Here is a 20,393-nt window from a genome sequence, read left to right as displayed (position 1 = left end):
GCAAACTCATATTGAGAAGCAGATGCTCCTAGAAATACTCTGGCTAAATTTATTTTCATCTCACTCCTTGAAGTCTCTTACAGCTGGGCAATAACTGCAATTGCTCTCATGTCAGATAATTTCTATCATTCTCACGCCAGAATGCCCTGAGTAATAGTAACATCGTTAAGCAACAAGTTCAACAATGTTCTTGTTCTCTTAGAAGAAGGCATTTAAATGTAATAACTAAGAGGTACCATTCCAAGTCTGAAAATTTGCAGTTTTAAAGGTTGACATTAGTTTTTCTTCTGTCCAGACCCTTGTAACACACAGATACAGCCTACAGAGCATGTTACTGCAGGAAAATATATCAAACATATTTGCCTGAAGAGTATTCTTTAAAACTTTTCCTAAGACACAGGGATGTTCAACCATCAGCTTCTTCTGTGTGGGAACAACACAGTATTCCCTTTGCTTTTCTTTAAACTAAATGACATTTGTTGCTGAGCATCACTATTAAATATAAGGCCTTATTTAGTCAAAAGAAGAGTTAATGGAGATTTTTCAGCCAACTCATTTGTAAGCACATGCATTTGTGTGATGAGGTAAATGTAATCCTGTGGCATGAGAATGCTTTATACAATGAATTAAATTAACCCTTAATTTGCACTAGTTGTGGCTATCAGGCACAAGGAAAGTGACTAAGCAGCTGAGAGCTCAGCTACATACTTATTGTCTAGGAAGAAATATAGGGATTTCCCTGCCTAAGAGTCTGACAGAAGCAGACCAGGGACCAAGAACAGAGTTGCTTTTTATTCTGAGTCAGTTTAGAACAATGCCTTTGTTCTCTGCCATGTGGAGTTCACAGAATTTAAACTCCATGCCCTGCTGTGGATGGCACAGGAAGCTTGAAGCCTCTGTGCCTTCACAACCTTAGGCCAATGTTCATTGACACAGCCTTTTTGCATTTCAAGTATCTGAAGTCTTTTGTATGAGAAAATTCTGGTGGCAAATATACTGTTTGAAGGGGCAGAGATGCAAGAGTGCTGCAGTCTGCCCTGGCTTAATAGACTGCATACTGCCAATTTGCATCTAAAATACTAAATAGGTTTAATTTTTCAACATAAACATGGCAGGAAAGACATTGAAACTTTTTTGTGCTACATCAGCTACATTTCTTCAGCCTCACTATTTTCTTTGTGCATGTACCTATGTTTTGGTCTAATCCTGAAAGTCATGATAAAATTCCATGTTATATTGCTCCTTGCATGGTGCTCTTTTAAGCAGACATGCTTGTCAGAATTATCAATAATAAGCACAAAAATCTGTGTCTCCATGCTTGTAGTTACTAGATATTTAAATAAGATCCAGCTCATGAGGGACATCAGTCCAGTTAAAGCTAATTAATTTACATTAGGAAACAAAGGGCAGGTTTTTCCACTGGCAATAGGTGGGTTACCTGACTACAGGATTGGAGGGGACTCTTCACCCAATAATTTCCAAAATTCCTTGGTGTTTCTAAGAGATGAAAGATGGGGCATTTTGCCAATTGTCTGGGTGCTAGATTGGAGCTGTTCTCCTAAAAGCTTGGCTGGTACAGGACACATAGTATCCAGATTAGAGTGATTTTAACATACTGTAATCCATAATCTGTTATCATATGAAATACTAAGGACCTGATTTTGTTGTCTGCTTAGGAATTGCAGTGGGTTCAGCTCAGTGAAGTCTGTACTCTGTATGTCTAGCTCTCGGGAAGAACAAAGCTGCTTTTATGAAACATTTCTCTTGCATTTTAAAGAAAATACAACCTAAAAAACACAAAAAATTAACTACTAAATTCTACCGAGCTTTCCATACATTTGGTTATTTCCTCCAGGGCATTTGAAATGCTGCAACAGCAAATATTGTTTAGTAGCCACTCTCACTTGAGACTGACTGCAGTAGAGAAGGGTTTAATGAGCCACTGGGTCATGCTTTTCTGCCATGGTTAAGGATGAACACCAAAAATTGCACAACAGAGATTGAGTGTGAAGGGCCAAACCCACCTCAACAACCCAAATATGTCCTGTCAGTCCTGGAATTCCAGGCAGCTGTGAAGACAGGTTAACAGCTGGAGCACTCTGCTTCAATTTGCTCTCAACTCTCACGCATCTCTAATCTTATTTATTCAATGCCTTGATATTTAACTCCTGGGCAGGAGATGTCATGTCTCAGCTCTAGCAAAAAGTGAGTATTTTAAAGAAAGACAAACAGAAATCCCCAAAATATTTGCAACTTCAGGATACATAAAGTTCGTGGAGAGATAAAACCACTGTAGGGTTCTTTCTAGTAGCAAAAGAGGCTTGGAATAGACAGGAGCACAGCCCTTAGGAGGCAGAGGCTTAACTAGTGGGGAAATTCAATTCTGAAATAAAACATGAACGCTGGGAAATGACATGGAACACACATGCAGCCAGCTTCTCTTATGTTCAAACATGCACTTATTGAAAACTTGTATTAAGATCATATTCTCCTTTTCTCAACACAAACCTGAATTGAAGCATAATCTCTGAAAACTCTTCATCAAAACATAACCAGATGCTTGAGAACAAGAAATGGGCAACTCCTAGTATTTCAAGAAAAGGGAAACCAGAAAGGAACCATTTTTGTGTAATTCCTAAACTCTGAACTGTTTAACATTTCTCACTAATGTACACCCCATACCAGGGCTAATCCACTGCAGGAATGAAAAACAGCTTCAAAAGTTATTTGTGGTCATTCACATTGATCTGACACAGACACATGCTTACCCTCACTGTCCTGGACAGGAGAAGGACATTTTTCACTTTCTGTGGCTGGCAAAGATGACCTTTCCTTGCTCTCCAGAAGCATTAAGATGCTATGGACACAAATGTGTCCAGTGTTAACCTCTCCAGAAGATAAGAAACATGCTTCTCACTGTCCTGCAATGATGTACCCTGCTGGTTTGACCTTCTTAACTTGGTGAATCAGTCCTTTGTGTGCTACCAGAGCTAAAGAGGCTCAACAGGAACAGCAAAAAGCATGTGAAATGTCTTTCTGGTTCTCTACACACCATCATGGATCTGAACTGAAATTCACTTGACTTCTTTTTCAGTTGTACCGAGTTGGTACATGTGTCTTGTTTCAGCAGAGGTTGCATTAAGCAATTTACTAACCCAGGAGATTTTTAGCCTCCTGGAGGCTGCTGCCATCCCTGACCTGTAGGATCTTAAAAAAAAATAAATAAATAAATAAAAGAAATCTTTAGCCATTGCCTTTAGAAATTAATGCTGTCAGGAAACATACAGCTTAGTGACAGTGTTTTTCTCTATGTCCTACTCACATAACCTTTTTAAGGGTGAATTTAGTAATATCTAATTGATCTAGTTAGCCCCTTCTCTTTGCCATATTTTCACAACAGGGTGACCAGCATCTCTCCTTCCCCACAATATGATCTGCAGTCCCTGAGGGAAGATCATGACACAGGGCAAAACTCTGGTTCAGATTCAAAGTTAAGCTTCAGCTAAATGGAGGTGAGCCTGACAATGAGCCTAAGAACTTCCTGAAGTCTGCAGTGGTGATGATGTGACAAGGGAGCAGATTGGATCAGCTTCCTAGTATAATTTTTTAAAAAGACCAACAAACAAATAAAAAGCAGATACAAACAAAACAACAGCCACAAATTAGAAGTGAAAATTCATTGCTGGTACAATGGCAAGTCAGCCAGTTGTAAAATTGAGGCTTAAGTGCTAGATAGATTAACCTGAGAAATATTCTTTAGAGAGTTCAAGGGGCTTTTTTGCTCTCAGTTATGCTGAAGTCAAGGAATTAGGTCCATTGTCATTACAAGAAGAATTTCACCTCAATTTTTCAGTGCAGCTGCAGCAGGCTGAAGTGGACCAGCAAGATACTCAGAAAGCACCACCCCTGCAGACACACACAGACTCTACCCAGCTCCAGGCTAAATTCTTCCAGTGTCAGTTACAACATCAAAATGACAAAACCCGATGGTTTTGTTCAAGAGAACATCTTTTACTGCCTAGGAAGAGGCACAAGCCAGCAGGTGGTATTTGTTTTTTCCCTTGCTGCAAGAAGCCAGTCCCCTGTGCTCCAATTCCACATGGGATTCTTCCTGTCAGTTACGTGCAGCTCACTTCTGTGACAGCCCTGACACTCCAGCACTGAATGCACCCTGGGGCTGGGAAGGCAAAGCCTTCACCCAGCTCCTTCAGGGCTGCCACTGCCCCATAAATCAACTGGCTGGAATAACTCAGGTAGGACTTGATCCAAAGGCCACTGAAATCAGTGCAAAGCTTCCCACTGGCTGCAGGCTGGTACCTCAGGGCTTTATAAAACCCAGGCACGGCAGCCCCTCTGCCCCTGGGCAGCAGGACAAAGCCTCAGCTTTGCCACAGAGCAGTTAAAGATGTAGCACATCCCATCACCCCAACAGCTGGAGGTTTTCCTTTTTTCCTTTTTTTTTCCTGACCTCACACCTGACCAGTACAAACCAGATACAGAATGCTGCCAGATGGGCACAAGTTAACACTGCCATACTTTGTCCTGGACTTCCCAGGCTGTGCCTGAAAAGTCTCCTTCCCCCCTGAGGTACCTGAGCTGCTGGGTCCCCGCCAGGCTGAGCACATGCAATAAATCTGACAGCCTGGGAGAAAGCTGGACAGAGTCCCATATGTCTGCTGTTGGAAACATGCCCCCTAGACAGGTCTGCAGTGCTGCTCCAAACACATTGATAGGCCTCCAGAGACCCAGACAAATATAAATAGTATTAAAAAAAAAAAAAATCTGGCTGGACAACGTTTCTGGGTGGGCACAGTGAGCCTGTGTGGGGAATCCAGAATGTCTGGATGTCTGGAGTACCTTGAAATTATAAGAATTTAAAATGCAAAAAAAAAAAAAAACCACTTTGTTTTTGAGTCAGTGTCAGTTTTTGCCTCTGCATGAACTGTTAGCCACAGCATGTACCAGGGGTGAAATGCAATGCTGGCCTTCAAGAGACCAAATGAGTCCTCAGGGTCAGTCCTAAGCATATGAACCCAAAATGGCAGGGCTATACAGCACAACAAAGTATCATTTCCAACAGATTCCTAATGGAAAAAAAAAACCCAAAACACAAAGCCTAATGCCAGACCTCAAGGACTGAGCTTACACTGAGCTTCTGCAAAGATTGAATAGCTGGACATCAGTGGCTCCAGCATCACAGACACTTGGGAATCTGAGAGCTCCTGTGTCCTCACCACTCCTAACAGAGCCTCAGGGTCCGATGAAGGCATGATAACACCAAGCCACTCGGGCATGTGGTGCAGGAGTCCATGCTGCTACATTTTCACCCCTCAGTCTTTCTTGGGCACAGCATCCAGCTAGAAAAACAGGCTTCCAATGGATGATTGTCCCAGGAAAGGGCAAAATGCTGAGTTACAGCACTGCTGATAGCATGGCTGCTGGCATTTCTGGCTTTACTGCTGCACTCAAACACTAAACAGTGCATGGGAGACCTGGCAAGCATGTTACAGCCTACACAGATATCCAGCTCTCCATCTCCCAGCAGAAATGCCTTCAAGCAGTGCTGGATTCCCCACAGCAAGGCCACAGCCCACTGATGGGAGGGCTGGGGAAATGGCCTCTGCCCAGAACTTGTGAAGGAACATTTCCAACCTCCATGCTGTGCTTTAGGACTGCACAACCCACATCACAAAACACCTGGAAGTGTTCAGAGGCAAGCATGGCAAGCAGATTCCTGCAGCTTATGACATGTGAACGTGTTGTGGTCGTATTATTAAAGGCAAAGATGATCCCCAAATCCCCAAAAATCTGAATTTGCCAAAACCAATGCAGCATCACATATTCATTTGTTAAGAACAGCCCCAGTGCTGCTGCCCTTCCCTTTGAGTGAGCCCTGCAGTGGGGGCAGATGCCCAGCTCAGCTCCTGCCCCACTTTGCCCTCACTGGGGCAGGATTTGGGAGGTCCCAGCTCCCAGAGTCACATCCCAACTTGAGAATCAGGCTCTGTTATTGTTAAAGCAAACCAAAAATAAAAAGGCCAGACTAAATTATTTTTAAGATCCTGAGATTTTTAAAGAAGTCTTGTGACTTTTAAGGGCTCTGACTCATTGTATTTGAATGCTTGAAGCTGGCAGCAGCAAAGGGAGGACAGCAAGATTTAGCAGACAGTAATTTATTGTTGAAAGCCTTCAACTGTGTGGGAAAGGGCATGGAGCACATCTGCAGTGATTAGGGAGAAAAAGGGATGCAGGCCCAAGCCCTTCTCCTCCGGCCTGGCTGCCACCAAGCTACCCTCCTCCATGAAAACACCACACCAGACCCCAACAAAGCACCCCAGACAATAAAAGCCAATTCTCATTGGCAGGTTATGACATGGCACCCTGGATTTCACCTCAGATTTCAGCTTTCGTTTTTACACATGACCCCCTGGATTTCAGCTCCGGTGATGGCAAGGGCAGAGCCCACTATCCCCAATCCCTGGGGCTGTCCATGCCTGCCCAAACCAGCCACACCACATGGCTGATGCCCAGGTCACCCCCCAGCTTCTGAATCCTCAACAAGAGCCTGGAGGTCTTGAAAGAGAAGTCAAGTGGCATTTTTCTACAGAAACTCCCAAACTACAGCCCCTAACGTCCTCCACAGAGCACCCAAGGCCTCTATTCCCAACAAACTCCAAGGTCTCTTTCCTTTAACAGCTTTGCTCAAAGAAGAAGAAATGAAAATGAAGTCTCTATTCAGAATTAAGTACATAAATGAGAACAAAACATACTTAAACCTAGCTTTTATTTTTTTTTTTTAAATCAGTGCAGAATTAATAAGCTAAATCAAATCTTTTTATCACTGAAGGCATTTCAAAAATAAATGGAACCTTTCTCCCTGCTTAGACCAGTGTAAATCATGAAATTTCATTAAAGCAAACAGAACTGTACAGGTGTGAAATGGGTTTAGTTAATGAAATGTCATTGCCAGTATTTTCATGGTATTTCTTTCATAAATTGACATCATCATACCCACATCAAATTCTGCTCTCATTTCACCAAAGTAAATCTGTGACAACTGACAGCAAACGCTGCTCTTGCTGCCCACATAAAGTGACTGTAAATGAATAAAAAGCAACAGGCAATACAAACACAACAGCAACTGCCCAGTAAGGACAGACAATTCACACATAAGCTATACTACATATACCAAGTGTATCCCACCTTTCAAGTTATATCTTATAACTTTACCTTTAGTAATATCTGATAACTTTATCTTATAACAATCTTTCTTAACAATCTTATAACTTTATCTTTATAATATCTGATATAGAAATATCTGGCAAACACAATCCCTTCTGTACATCTGAGGATGAACTTTCCTTTCTGTGATTTCACGTGGCCATATTCCACCACCTTCACTGTTTACATTTATCCATGTAGCAAAATAACTAGGAGCTAGACATTTACAGCAGTCTAAGGAAATTAGACAATACACACCCCACAACATTAGCTAAAACTGGTTTTTGGCACATCTTTAGCACGAGGACTCTTTGGAACATAAGGCAGAAATTCTCATAGCCACTGCTACTCAAAGGCCAGGCACCAGCACCATTTTCCAGATGCAGTAACTCACCTCTCTGCTTCCAGGCGCATTTCCTCACGCTTTTGCCTCCTGAGCTCTCTGCGGCGTTCAAAGTCATCCATGGTGGGCGCTTAAGTGTTCCAAGTTCTGGGAAGATCCAAATCTAAAAGGGAGATGATCACTTAGATGAGAGTGAAAACACAAGGGATGCATCTAACCAACTGAGTCCATTTAGTTTTGTTTTGCTGTATTAGCTTCGCTGTAACTATTTTATTTTTCCATCAAAAAACTCAACTTCCTCAGCATTGTTGAGATAAACAAGATTAATGAAATGTCTTGTAGGATAAACATAGCCCGTGCCTGCGTTTAGTTTCCTAGTTAAAATTAAATCAACATGCTTCAAGTAAGGACTGTATACATCTGCTAGCCACAGACTAGCTATTTGTAACGTCACAGGTCTTTTCCACTAACAAAAGCAACAATTCAGCAGGATTTTTAACTTTCAGCTTCCAATTTTTCACCACAAGCAATAAAAGCACTGCACAAGAGAGTTCTTATTTTCTTTAGCTGCACAGATAATTAAAAGTTCTGCAAAAGTTAGTCCCCGTCTGGCTGTTCCCACCCCCACCTTCAGAAAAGCATTAAAAAAAGAAGTGAAAATGAGAGAAGAAAGAAAAAGAAAAGAGAAAAGGAGGGGGGGAAAGAAAAAAGAGAACAAAAAGAGAAACAAGAAAAATCAGCCGCTGCTTTTAAATACCACCCAGGGGAAGTCAAACTGTGTAAGAAAACCTGCTCAAAGAACGAAGAGCAGCAATACTTTTTTTGTAGCTGAATCCGCGCATTTTGCCCGTGCCCTACCTTCTTCTTTATGATTTAGTCCATGAAGTATTTTCCCCTTTACAGTTCTTCATATACAAAGCCTTTCCAGCCTCGGTTTATATCCCATCAAGCCGACTATTACAGAATTCCCCTGCAGCCCCCAAACCAAAAATGACTACCAGAAAAGGGAAAGCTGTTCTCTTTTTGTCCCTGCTTTGTTTACAGAGCTGTCAGTGGTTAGTTAAACTCTGCCTGGAATCTGGCATTTAAGGCCTGCTCTAAGATTGCTTCCTGTGCAGGGCTGGAGGCCTCAGCTTCCTCTGCAATCCCAGCCCCAGAGCTGCACTCGCAGCATTTCCACCCCCCACGTCCCCCCCAAAATCCGCGTCTTCCCAGCCCGTCACTCCGCGGGGAAATCCACCGCGCTAAAAAACTTCCAAAGGTGGCTCGGGAGCTGCTGGCGGCTGGAGGCAAACCAAGCCAAGGTGCGTTTGGGCATTATTTGAAGCGCTCTGTTTGCAGATGGAGATCTGTCTGGTGGCTTTATTTATGCTCCCGAGTGCCCTCCCCGTAAAATCACTGGCACCAGCAAAGCCTTGCATGGCTTCGGGGAATTTGTGGCTTTTTCTTCCCCCTTTTTTGGATTAAAACACTGCTGAGGGCCAGGGTTTTGTGGAGGTTATTTTATTAGTTTACTTTCCCTGGGGGTATTTTTCTTTTTGATTTGTTCCCAGATTGGGGGATTTAAATTTTTGATGTTGTTGACGTGATTTTCCTCGCATTTGTCTGGGGTTGTTTTGTGAAGATTCAAGGGAAAGATTAATTTTGCAAATCTGATAGAGACACTACAATTGCTGCTGCTTACCTTTTTTTTAAATTCAGTTAGACCGTGCATCTAAAAAACCGAGTTGTAAAAAGATTTTTTGCCAATCTTATGTTTACTCTTAGCACCAGGTACCCCTAGAAGAACCCAGAAAAACAAATTTTCCGTTTTCTCCTAAGAAGTGTTTCCATCTCAGCCCACATGTGCAGCTCAATCTGGCCCCAGTTTCTTTACTGGAAGACTGTGAATTGTAGGGCTGATGTGGATCCCCCTGGCTGGGAGACAAGGATCAAAGGAGGAATGGCACACTACAGAACAGGATCAAAGCAGCACGCTGGGTTTCTGTGCAATGAGTGTCCTCAGGAATTAAGACTTCACCAGGCAGCAGCACTTTGTGAAGCACAGTCACCATCAGGGATTTAAACAAAGAGCTGGCTGTTAGGATGACAGCTCACATGCTAGAAACAAGAATCCCAAAGCTTTTTCCTGCTTTGCCTCACCAAAGCAGACGTGCTTTGATATCTGATTTATGTGCACCTTCATCACCTCCTACCCAGCCAGGCACATCCCTCTCTGCATCTCCCAAGGCACACTCTTTCCTTCTGGGCTGCTCAAGGCTCTGTGCACCAGCATTACCCCCATGCCCTCTCCACATGGTCCTCAGCACCACCTCTCATCTCCAAAACCTCGAGCTCTTCCTCACTGAGGACGCCTGAGGAGGATAACAACAAGAAGCCAGAACTATTTCTGTTCTTCCTCTCCTCTTTTCCTTCCCAGGAGCACTGGGGAGATTGCCCAGCGGTGATAAGGAGTTCCCTGATGCAGCAAATTTTCCCTATCCTCAGGATACTTTTCTGACATGCAATGAAGATCAGATGGATGGATGTCTTGGGAGGATGTCAAGGGTTTATCCCAGGGTAGTGTCTCAAAGGACTGAGGCACAGCCACTACATGACATTCAGAAAGCTTTTAAGCCAAACCTCTCTTTCAAAAATGAGGAAGCCACTTGGGAAACGGAGGTCAGGTCAACAGTTTGACCTTTAGCTAGCAAAGCCATATTAGTGCAAGAAAAGGAGTCACCAGCCAGAAGGTTCACTTGAAGAAGTCAACTATTCAGTACTGTTCAGTATCTCCCCTGAAATGACAAGATGTCTTTCACCTCTGAGAACCACTTGACAATAACACCTAAAAATTCTTCCCATTTCCACAAAAATATGCAATACATAATATAATACACATTTTTTTATACATGGTATAAAATCTAAGATTCTCAGAAGACTCAAAAATTGCTTTACTTATTGATGTAGGTATCAAATATTAGAAGTGTTTTCTACAAGCCATTTTTTTTTGAGCGCGCACAGTTTAATGCTTCTTTTTTAAGATTAAAATTATTCATGAGAAAAAACTTCCTGGGACAAAATGTAACACTCCACCCAGCTCCCCTCCAGGGCCTGCCTTCAAAACCACTTGGGAAAATGTCTCTCTGCATGACCTTCCAAAGTATGCAAAGACATTTCATTTTTCTACTCTTTGATTGCATATTTATTTTCCTGTAACACTTATTTTTAATAAGCTGGTGTCAAACCAAAAAAGTTTCATTTTGTGAAAAGAGGAAAACTGTCCCAAGGAAACTGTTTCGAAAGCAATGTTCCATTCAACCTCAAAAAGAAAAATTCCCTAGTTTTATTTGAAATATAAAATTTTGGGGGTTCAAATTAAAATGGAAAATATTTTTACATGTCTATTTATTTATTTATTCCATTATAATAATTCAAATTATTTCCAGGTATGATTTTCATTTAATTAACCTAGAAGACACAAATAAATTTTAAAGAAGCATAAATATATATCTATATATATATTTATTGAGTAAATGTGGGTGTCTGAAATTATTTGACCAGTTCTATTCCCTTGGCATCCACACCTATGTGAAAACTACTGGAACATGGGCTACTCTTAGAGTGTGAAAAGGTCCACCACTTACCATTTGGTTGTTTCTACTTCAAAACAAGACCCTCAGCATCTTTTCAGCTTCAACTCCAATCTGCACATGGAGCAGGACTTATAAAAGTGAGAGACCCCGTGAGCGCTCGTGCATTTTGGGACCATTTGGGTTCATCTTGGGTGCAGCCCTGGCTGGGCTCTGGTGCTGCCCAAGGTGGACCCATGGAGGAGATCCTTTTCATAAATCCCTGCTTTATTCTGCAATTCCATCCAGCCTCTGCTCTAGGGCAGCCCTCACAAGGCATCAGCACAAGGCTCTGTGCTGGCCATGCCTGGTGGCTGCATCACACAAGCACATTCCATCTTACTTCCCTCTTAGTGCAACAATTCCCGATTTCCTCATTCACCTGAAGGGAGGCAAGGGGATTTGGCCTAACTTTCTTCATAGCAAGAGAAATCTGCTGAATTTCCCATCGTATCTCAAGACCTCTACACCCTGTGCCTCACTCCCTTTCTGAGCCCAACAAGCCACTCAGGCTGGTGAATAAAGTGGGCTACCAGCACAGGCCCATCCTGCACAATCCCAGTTTGCAGGATCTGGTAGAAATTTCAGGACCCTTCCAAGTCCAGCTACACAAACGTTTCCCACTGTCATGATTTGGCATGAGAGACATTTAGGGAAGAGAAGCAAAGCTTTGCATCACTTTCCTAAATGTCTCTTATGCCAAACTATGACACCCATGTGCTTGCAATTAAACATTTGATTTTAAACATCTGACCTGTCCTCACTGCAGGATAAGGTGGTGACAGAAATCCTAAGTTACTGCTGTCATTGCCCTTTGTATTTTTCTTAATACTACCACCAAAATCATCAAATTTCTCATTAAATTTTGATTTAAACCAAGACTGCATGCAGCTTTGTGACTTGCACCTTATTAATCCAAGTGTCCCATTTTTCCATTTGTGGAAATAGGAAAATTTCCATTGTGTGAGCCACCTCAGGTGGCTCAAAGCCCTGGTGTCAAAGCATGGACCTTCCAAATGTCAGCAAAGGACTGGTCAGTGAGAAGCATAAAGAATATTTCACATTAGCTGGCTAAATGCCATGACATGTATCCCTAAGACTACCATTGCCCTTTTCTTTCTAGCTCCTCCACCTCAGAAGTGAAAACATAACCTCTTCACTGCCCCTTTTGAAGCTAAAAGCAACTCAGCCAGCAACACTCATTGTCTAAATGTGACTTGTTTAGTCTGGCACCCGTGAAATGCAGGTATGACAGGCATTCTACTGTAATATCTGGGAGAATTAGAGTTCCTTAATCTATCTTCAGTCAAAACAAATAAATGTGTTTTTTATTAAAATCTGTCAGAAAACATTTGGAAATTATTTTCATTGCTCCCCTATTAATTCTGCTTTAGAAGCATTCAGTGCCACTCAGGTCTTCTAGAAACAGGCATGACTTCATTGAAATCAAAAGGTGGAGTTCAAAGGATTGATTTCTCCTTTGTCACACCTCATGCATGCTCCTTCTTTAATCCAAAATGTTAGATATCACTGGAATCATATATTACCAACAGTAAGGCTCCATAAATTCATTTTCAATGCTCCTTTCATGCAAAACCACATCTGCAATTGTTTCTGTAAATTTGGCCAAGCATTCATGTTGACTGCAGAAAATAAACTCTTGTACATATATACACACATACCCACAAACCCCTATCAAGCAGCTTTATTCCTTCCCAAACAGAATAGCTCATTTGGGATTTGAGGCAAAATAAATATACTAGGTCACATGAACACAGTTTCATTCCAATGTAGCTGTTCCTTTTTTCATCTGACCATGATTCTTGGGACTTCCAAGGGCAATTCATCAATGGCAAACCAACCTTAGCATAAGAAAATCAAACTTTGGTGTTTTCTCAAGGTCCCTGTTTCAGTTCTTCGAACATTTCACTTACAGCTACCTGAGTATTTCCAAACAACTGACTTTATGAGAAGAAGGCAGTGAAATACAAAGAATTTTAACAAGGAAATCAAACCACACACCCCCCCCCATCTGCTAAAATATCTGCTTTTGATATGAAGTACATTTTCCATCTCATCTTCCACAGGAGCGAAAAAAGCTCATATACATTGGTGGGCCATTTGCAAACCTGGTGAACAGATTAGATTAGTGAACACCCCTGTGGCACCCTGAGAAAAATCTGCAGTGATTACACAGAATAGAGATTCCCAGCTGGTGCTTTGCAAGCTGCTGGTGGCCCACAGGACCAGGCCATGGTCCAGACCCTGAAATGCAGTAGGTGTTGAACAGGCTTCACCAACCCTGCCTCCAGCACAGGCTACCAAAGTGTACACCACAAATGTTCTGGAAGGTGCCAGGCCCTGTGACAGCTCTACAGAGCCCCATGAAAATATTGACAGGGAACTTTTAATAGAACTTTGTTCCTGCCAGAGTTCACTCCTTGGGTTGATGCCTTTTCAGGACTACCTACAAACAGAGGCCAGACAAAATTAAGGGAATAAAAAGCAGTTCTATTTATTGAAGGGCCTTCAGGTACATTTCGGGTAGATTAAGCCCACGCAGGGGCTCTGCCCGAAAATGGATGACAGATCTCAAGTTTTCATGCTTTTATAAATTTGGTCCATTTGCATATTGGGGGTTAATCTTCCAATTACAGCTTCAGTGAAGTAATGAAGCCATTTATCCCAAGTTTGCTGCCTGCTCTCAACTCACTTTTGTTTTCATTTCTTGGGGCCTGACACAGTGAGGTGTCCTTGATTCCCAGGCCTAGAGAGGAATTGTTTTGTATGACCAAAACGGGAGGACAGTAGCTAACACTCTATATGGAGTTTAGAGCTATACACTAAAGAATTGCAGGATTACAAATATACGAAAAATATAAAAGCTAAAATCCTAAGGCATCAGAGTCTGCCACTAAAAGACCCATGGTCCATTTCTTGTATCCATGATTAATTCAGCACTGGGGCAGGAGCTGCACTGTCCCAGAGGTGCCAGCAAACATTGATACTGCTGCAGCAGCAGGAGCTCTCATCTCAGAGCCAGTCAGTTGCAGTGGAAAGTCTCCATTTATCTTTACTCCCTTAGGCAGGCTGAGTGCCATTTCCACTCCTCCTACTTCCTTCCTCTCCTTTCCTCTACTGCACATTGACTTAAGGGCCAGGCAGAGCTTTCTCTTGACATTTGGATTTGCATGTACTGGTCCCAACCCTGATCTCTGTGACATTTATCTATCATTTCCCACTAGCAGAAGGAGGAAGAAACAAGACATAGCTGGAAGCTGCTGGCACAGCCACTGGTTCTCATGGTAGGAGGATCGACCCTTGACTCTCCCCTCCAAGTGTCCTCTGAATTATTTCAAATATGCTGTCCCCAAAGATCAGAAGGTACTAAAATATTATTCATATACAAGCTAGAGTTGAAATCTTGGTCCTGTTGGAATTCTTGGCACGCTTCCCAGAGACTTCAATCAGGACTGGATTCCACCCACACAGGCCAGAATCATCTCATATGCACAATGAAAGTTCCATGGGCATACTCTGCATGCCAGAAGCTGGTGTAATCTCAAATTTTGCCAATATAGGCTGCTTCATCCTCTTGGACCTTTATGCACCCACATGCAAAGGCAGAATTGCTTTTACTCTTGCAATCCTTACTTGTGGGAAATTAGTTATTTTCACATGTACCATTACCACAGAAGAAACACAGCCTTTACTGTAGACACAAAGTGCAGTGAAAGCTTTGTTGTCCTTTACCAATGTTTAACCATAAGTGAGAATAACCCAGGTAAGGACAGTGAAGCAAAACACAAAGAAATAGAAGGGATTTTGTAGTCCACAAAACCATTTGTAAAAGTGTTTCATCCCCAAATGAGCTCTGACTTGTGTTCACTTTTTCCTGCAACCAAACACTTGGAAGCAAGCTCAAGGGATATCATCCACTAGTTACCCTTGCCTTTTATCTGCCTCTACCAGCAAAGATCTTCATTTTGCTAATTAATCACAAGACTAATGCACTTCTTGTCCTGTGAAATGACAATGCCAATTTCCCACCGATTTCTGTTAAAAAAACCTCAGAGAATGGAAAAGAGTAGCACACAGGCAGAAGCAACTGCCCAGCTGTGGAGAAGCTCCACCAATATATTTTCTGAACGTATTTGTTTCCAAGCAGGTTTTACAAATGTTTCAGCATTCTATTTACACACTTTCTCTCTATCTCTCAGGTCTTGAACTAAAAGGCTGAGGCAATGCCATTAAAAATAATGAAATGTTTGAGCAAATCTTAAGGTGAGGTTCCAACAGCAATATTCACTCAGCCAGGCTTCAGACTCCACATGTTTTCTGGAACGTGTTTCAGAAAAGAAAATCGTGATACATTAAGCTACATAGTCAGTCATAAAACAGTAATAGAAAATAATATGAAGATACAATGCAGCCAGCTTACTGTGGCTTCACTTTTGTGTTTTCAACCCTTTTTCTTTTTGTGCTAAAACATGCAGCTCTAGGATCAACTCTAATGAGAGTTGAGGGAGTCTCTGTTGCTTGCTCTATTGAGCCAACACTGAGCAACAATACTAAGTTTTAGACATCATCTCTGCATTTTTAAAGAAAAAATAAATATGAATTAAAAAACCACAACCAAAGTTCTTTGGTCTGATGGTGCTTAACTAGTTTTCCCCTAAGAGACACTGAATACTTTGAATTCAACAAGTTCCTTGGAAGAAATGAATGATAAATTTTCAAGGTGTTGCCAGTTGCTCCTAAACTTCAACTCACCTTCCATCCCAATATCTTTATACTTAGACCAAAAAACACATGTCACCATGATAGACACACTACAGCTCAAAAGGCCAGTTATTCCATGGCAGAACATCATGGAAACCTGTGGAATTGCACCTGGCATGGATCCAGCTGCAGAAATTTCTGCTGGGCTTTTCCAGCTCATACTTCTGGGCATCTTGACCCAGATTGTTTCCTGCCAAGTAGGTCTGTTAATTTATCTCTACTGAGCAGCAATTCCATGTCATTTTGGTTGAAAGTTGAAGCAGGAGCTCAGTCCTGGCTTTAAAGAGGTAAAGCAGGGCAGCACAAACACAAAGCCTTTCAACATGACCATGCAAACAGGGTTTTACAAAATAGATGTATATCCCTGAAGGTCTGCACCATACACCTCCAGTATAGGCTGAGTTTAGCTGAAAAGAAGGAAACAAACAATGTCACCAAACCAGAAGACCCAACAGCAGTGAGGCCTTGGCCTGGCTCAGAGACAAATAAAGACAGGTGAGACCTGGCAGTGTCCTGTGTGCACACCGACACACAAACATGCTTTGTATTAATGTGAAAAACGAAATTTACACTTGAGCACTGCATAAAGCAAATACATTTTAAAATTCTTTCATTTATTTAAGAACAGTGCCTCAGATATCTGTGTGGTCCAGAGGCAAAAAAAAACAAAAACAAAAAAAAAACCAAAAAAAAAAAAAAACCAACAGCACCCACAAAAAATTAGTTTGCACCCTTAAGGAGACAAAGAAAATAAAATCCATATTTGAAAATCATAAATAAAGAGCCAGATTTTTCAATGCTTACCTGAACCAAATAAAACCTTTACAACTTGTAAATACTGACAAGTGTCACTTCAGATCCCATTAAAGGTGTCTCTTAAACATAAAATACAGGTTGTTCTCTAGTTAAATCCTTTCTCTCTTGCTTTTCCACTACTGAAAGTAATTGAAAACAGAAGACATGCATCTTGGTGCAGCCTAGCTTTTCAGGAACAGAAAGTGTAAATGTAATTATGTACATCACACTGCACATCAAGTTTGCTCTCAGTTGCACCCATCTACCTTCACACAAAGCCAATTAAAATCCAAATGCATCAACACTTAGAGTCATGTAAAATAAATGAACCTATTAGGTGATACCATTTGCAAGGCACCTCAGATAAAATCCACATAGAGATAGGACCAGTTCTCTTAGCCAGGGAGTGCTGCAGAAGACACAAATTCATAATGTGGAAACTCAATGTTACTTCAGAGAAAATGGTGTCTCAAAAAGTATTAGAAAAACACTTCCCAAAGCAAGGTGTTGTACATGGAATACATGTGATTTCCAAGTTTAAAGGATGTGTACATATTTCAAAGAGGGCACACCCAGGGAACAGATCTGAATTTTTACTATCTCTGCTACTGCCTTAAGTCCATATTGTTTTGGTATTTATATTAAAAAGGAGACAGGAATATCTTTGGAGATGACTAAGCAGTTTCTTGATTTCTGTTAAGTACCAGAAAGCAGCCTTGCCAATTTATCCATATTTGAGTTTCTACAACTTAATATAAACTCACTTCCAAGAACTACATAGGTCTTCTTAAAGTATGTGCAGCAAGAAGTCAATGCTGTGCCAGCTGGCAGATTAAACAAGCCATTAAATAGGCTCCTACTGAATTTAAAGGATTGTTTTTCATCTTTTCCCTCTCTTCTCCTCCACATCCAGATGTATTATTTAGGGGATATTTTCCAGTACCGGTAGAAAAAGTCAAAGAAATGCCCTTGGCACATAATGAGTTTTCCCTCCAATGTGGTCTCCTGCTGCACTTGGAATTTATTCCATTACTGTATGGCTTGCAATGGTCCCAAAATACCTCTGACTATATGAAAAGATGGGGGAAATGTGTTTGGGGTAGGTGTGAGTCTTCATTTGAAAGCAGGGACAGTCTGGGGTGATGATTTCACTGGGACCATCGCTGTCCCAGTGTGCATCCCACAAGGCACATTCTGCAGCCCCCTGTGCAGGAGAGCAGTGCTGTTCCCTACACATTTATAGCTCAGAAAGGCACAGTCCACCAGGATTAAGAATAAAGCCACCAGCCTGTCCTTAGGTCGGCAGAGGAGCTCATTTCTCTGCAGTCCCTGCAGCACTTCAGTGATGAGAAATAAAACCGGCTGTGGTAAAACCCTAGATCATCATAGAATAGAGGTCTTCAGCGTTTCATTTTCCCCTCAGAGGTTCAATCTTAAAGTTATCTGATGTGGAAGAGGTTTTACAGCAACTTCTTTGAGCCAGAGGGAAGTTTGATTAGAGGATCCATGTCTGCCCCTAAAAGAATTTCCTACCAATGTCGTTGACAGAGAAACCAAGAAAGGAAATAGGATAAATAAGAGAAACCTGCACATGGCTATTCCAATAAGCATTTTGTCTTTCTTGACCAATGAGTAAAGTGTAAACTCCTGAGTTTTGTAAGAATGTATAAAAAGCATGCATGCTACAATAAAACAAGGTTTGAAGCCTTCTGAAAACGGAGTTGCTTTGTGTTGTCACCATCTCAACTACGACAATTTCAACTTCCTGCTCCAGCAGGATTCAGAAGATCAATGAGTCTAGAACAAACTCCGATATTAAACCAGCCCTGATTTCATCTACAAAGAAAAAAAAAAAAAGCTAAATAATATTATTTCAGATAAAAATGCCCATATTAAAATTTTCCAGATAAAACATCCCAAAAGATCCAAGCTGCATCTGCTCCCTGTGGCCATTTCAGGCTGACTGGAACTACAGGCAACTGAAGGAGAAGCAGTGCCAATCTTACAAAAACTGAAATTTTCAGGCCTCTCTCAGTATTTCAATTCTTGGGTAATAAAAACAATCTCAGCCCCATAAACTTGCTACTGAACAAGAAAACCAAGAAGGGCCTAAAACCAAGTACAGGCACACAGGCAGGGGCTGAGATAGCCAGCACTGGAGCTTGCCATGGCTTGGAGCATCTCCTTTCCCAGGACAAGAAGCCCCTCCAGGCTGGCCCCACAAGGGGAGTGAACCCCTTTGCCTCCAGCCAGCCCCACAGAACATCCTGGCCCAAGGAATCACTTCAGCATTTGGCTCCAGCAGGGTGTGATCTGCCAGAATTGTTCTGGGGGTCACAAACATTCCCTGCTCCCTTCTTGAGGGGTAGTTTGGTTATTAATTGCAAGAGCTGAAGTGTAAAAAGCTGTGTTTTGCATGAATTCTTTGTTTCTAATCCCCAGTATCCGTAAGGGGACTCCCTCTCTTGGCTAGCAGTCGGGATTCATTAGACCTTTTATGATGATTCTTTCTGTTGTGCAGATATATGATGAATCTCAGATGTTTAAATAGCATATAACAGTGCTCCATTGACCTTGTTGAGTACAGTTGGAGGGGAAAAAAGGTAATTTTCCTCAAAGAAATGTTAAAAATGTGTCTCCACTATAGCACAGATGCAGAGGATAAAGAAACTCCAGAGGGATTAAAATATTTTAGATTAATTTGGAAGAAGGCCACATTGTGTAAAGCCTGGTTAGTTTGGGCCTTTCCAATTCCACGCCGTATAAACAAACCCATTTAAACTGCATTTGTTAGAAGGAATGTTTCAGAAAAAAAAAAATTCCCCCAAAGCAGTTGTAACTCAAATGACCTCCAGTTCTGTATTCTCTCCTTACTGCCTAAAGAACAAACATATGTACAATATATTCTAGCCAGGGTTTGTGCAGTTGCTGCATGATTCATACTGCTTGAAAATTAAATCATTTAAGTAAAGGGATTCTGGCTCCCTCAAGCAAGGTTTTAAAAGTGAAGCAAGGTTGGTTTTGGAGCCAGCTTCCATGCTTTGAACAAGACCATTGCTTAGAGATTTTTGCTTTGGGCTGGGTGGAAGAAATTAAAAGATGAAAGTAAATTGAAAGCAAGAGATGGAAAGAAAGAGAAAAATGGGGGGGAAAGAAAAGAACCTGTAAGTTCAATAAAGATATATAAGAATGAACCTAATGTTCAGCATGTCACTGACTGGCAGGAGCAAATCCTTAAATGCTTACTCACTTTCAAGGTCAAATTTTGCCCATTTTACTCCTACAGAACAGAGTTTTTTCTCCCTCCAAAGGGAAATATCAGATTCTAAATAATCATACCAAACAAAGATTTGCTGACCCTCACAAATTAATCAAGTTGAGACACAAATGAACATGAGGGTAGCAGTGCACCAGCCAGAGGGGTAACAAAATGAAACACACACAGTTGAGTCATTTTGCATGATCAGCATCTTCAAGACAGCAGGAACTTAAAGGGATTTTCCTTATCATCAACCATAAATCCCAGAGTAACTCAACTTTAGGCATAACCTGTCTGCCATGTGGATAAAGAAGCTTCTCCAGAAGCCCCAGGCCTCCCTGTGCTGCTGAAATGTCACCCAAGTACTTCACTGCAACCCAAT

At 41.6% G+C, this 20,393-nt stretch overlaps 1 protein-coding gene across 8 annotated transcripts in view; it reads right to left on the bottom strand.

The window, feature by feature from the left end:
- The window catches only part of CALD1 (caldesmon 1), a 174,790-nt gene that overhangs the window by 75,916 nt on the left and 78,481 nt on the right, over nucleotides 1-20,393 (bottom strand). For 7 of the 8 annotated variants that reach the window (XM_041398496.1, XM_041398495.1, XM_041398501.1 and 4 more), the window contains one exon: nucleotides 7,616-7,727. In XM_041398496.1, the coding sequence (XP_041254430.1) occupies nucleotides 7,616-7,686 (71 nt within the window). In that variant the 5' untranslated portion in view covers nucleotides 7,687-7,727. Of the gene's footprint in view, nucleotides 1-7,615; nucleotides 7,728-8,422; nucleotides 8,744-20,393 lie in introns of those variants that run through there. The other variant, XM_041398497.1, reaches the window with a different exon arrangement.

This window comes from Onychostruthus taczanowskii, unplaced genomic scaffold (assembly GCF_017590055.1).
Source record: "Onychostruthus taczanowskii isolate IOZ18803 unplaced genomic scaffold, ASM1759005v1 scaffold15, whole genome shotgun sequence".
Taxonomy (NCBI): domain Eukaryota; kingdom Metazoa; phylum Chordata; class Aves; order Passeriformes; family Passeridae; genus Onychostruthus; species Onychostruthus taczanowskii.
Note: the sequence above shows the minus strand (reverse complement) of the source record. Positions and strands in the feature narration are given on the sequence as shown.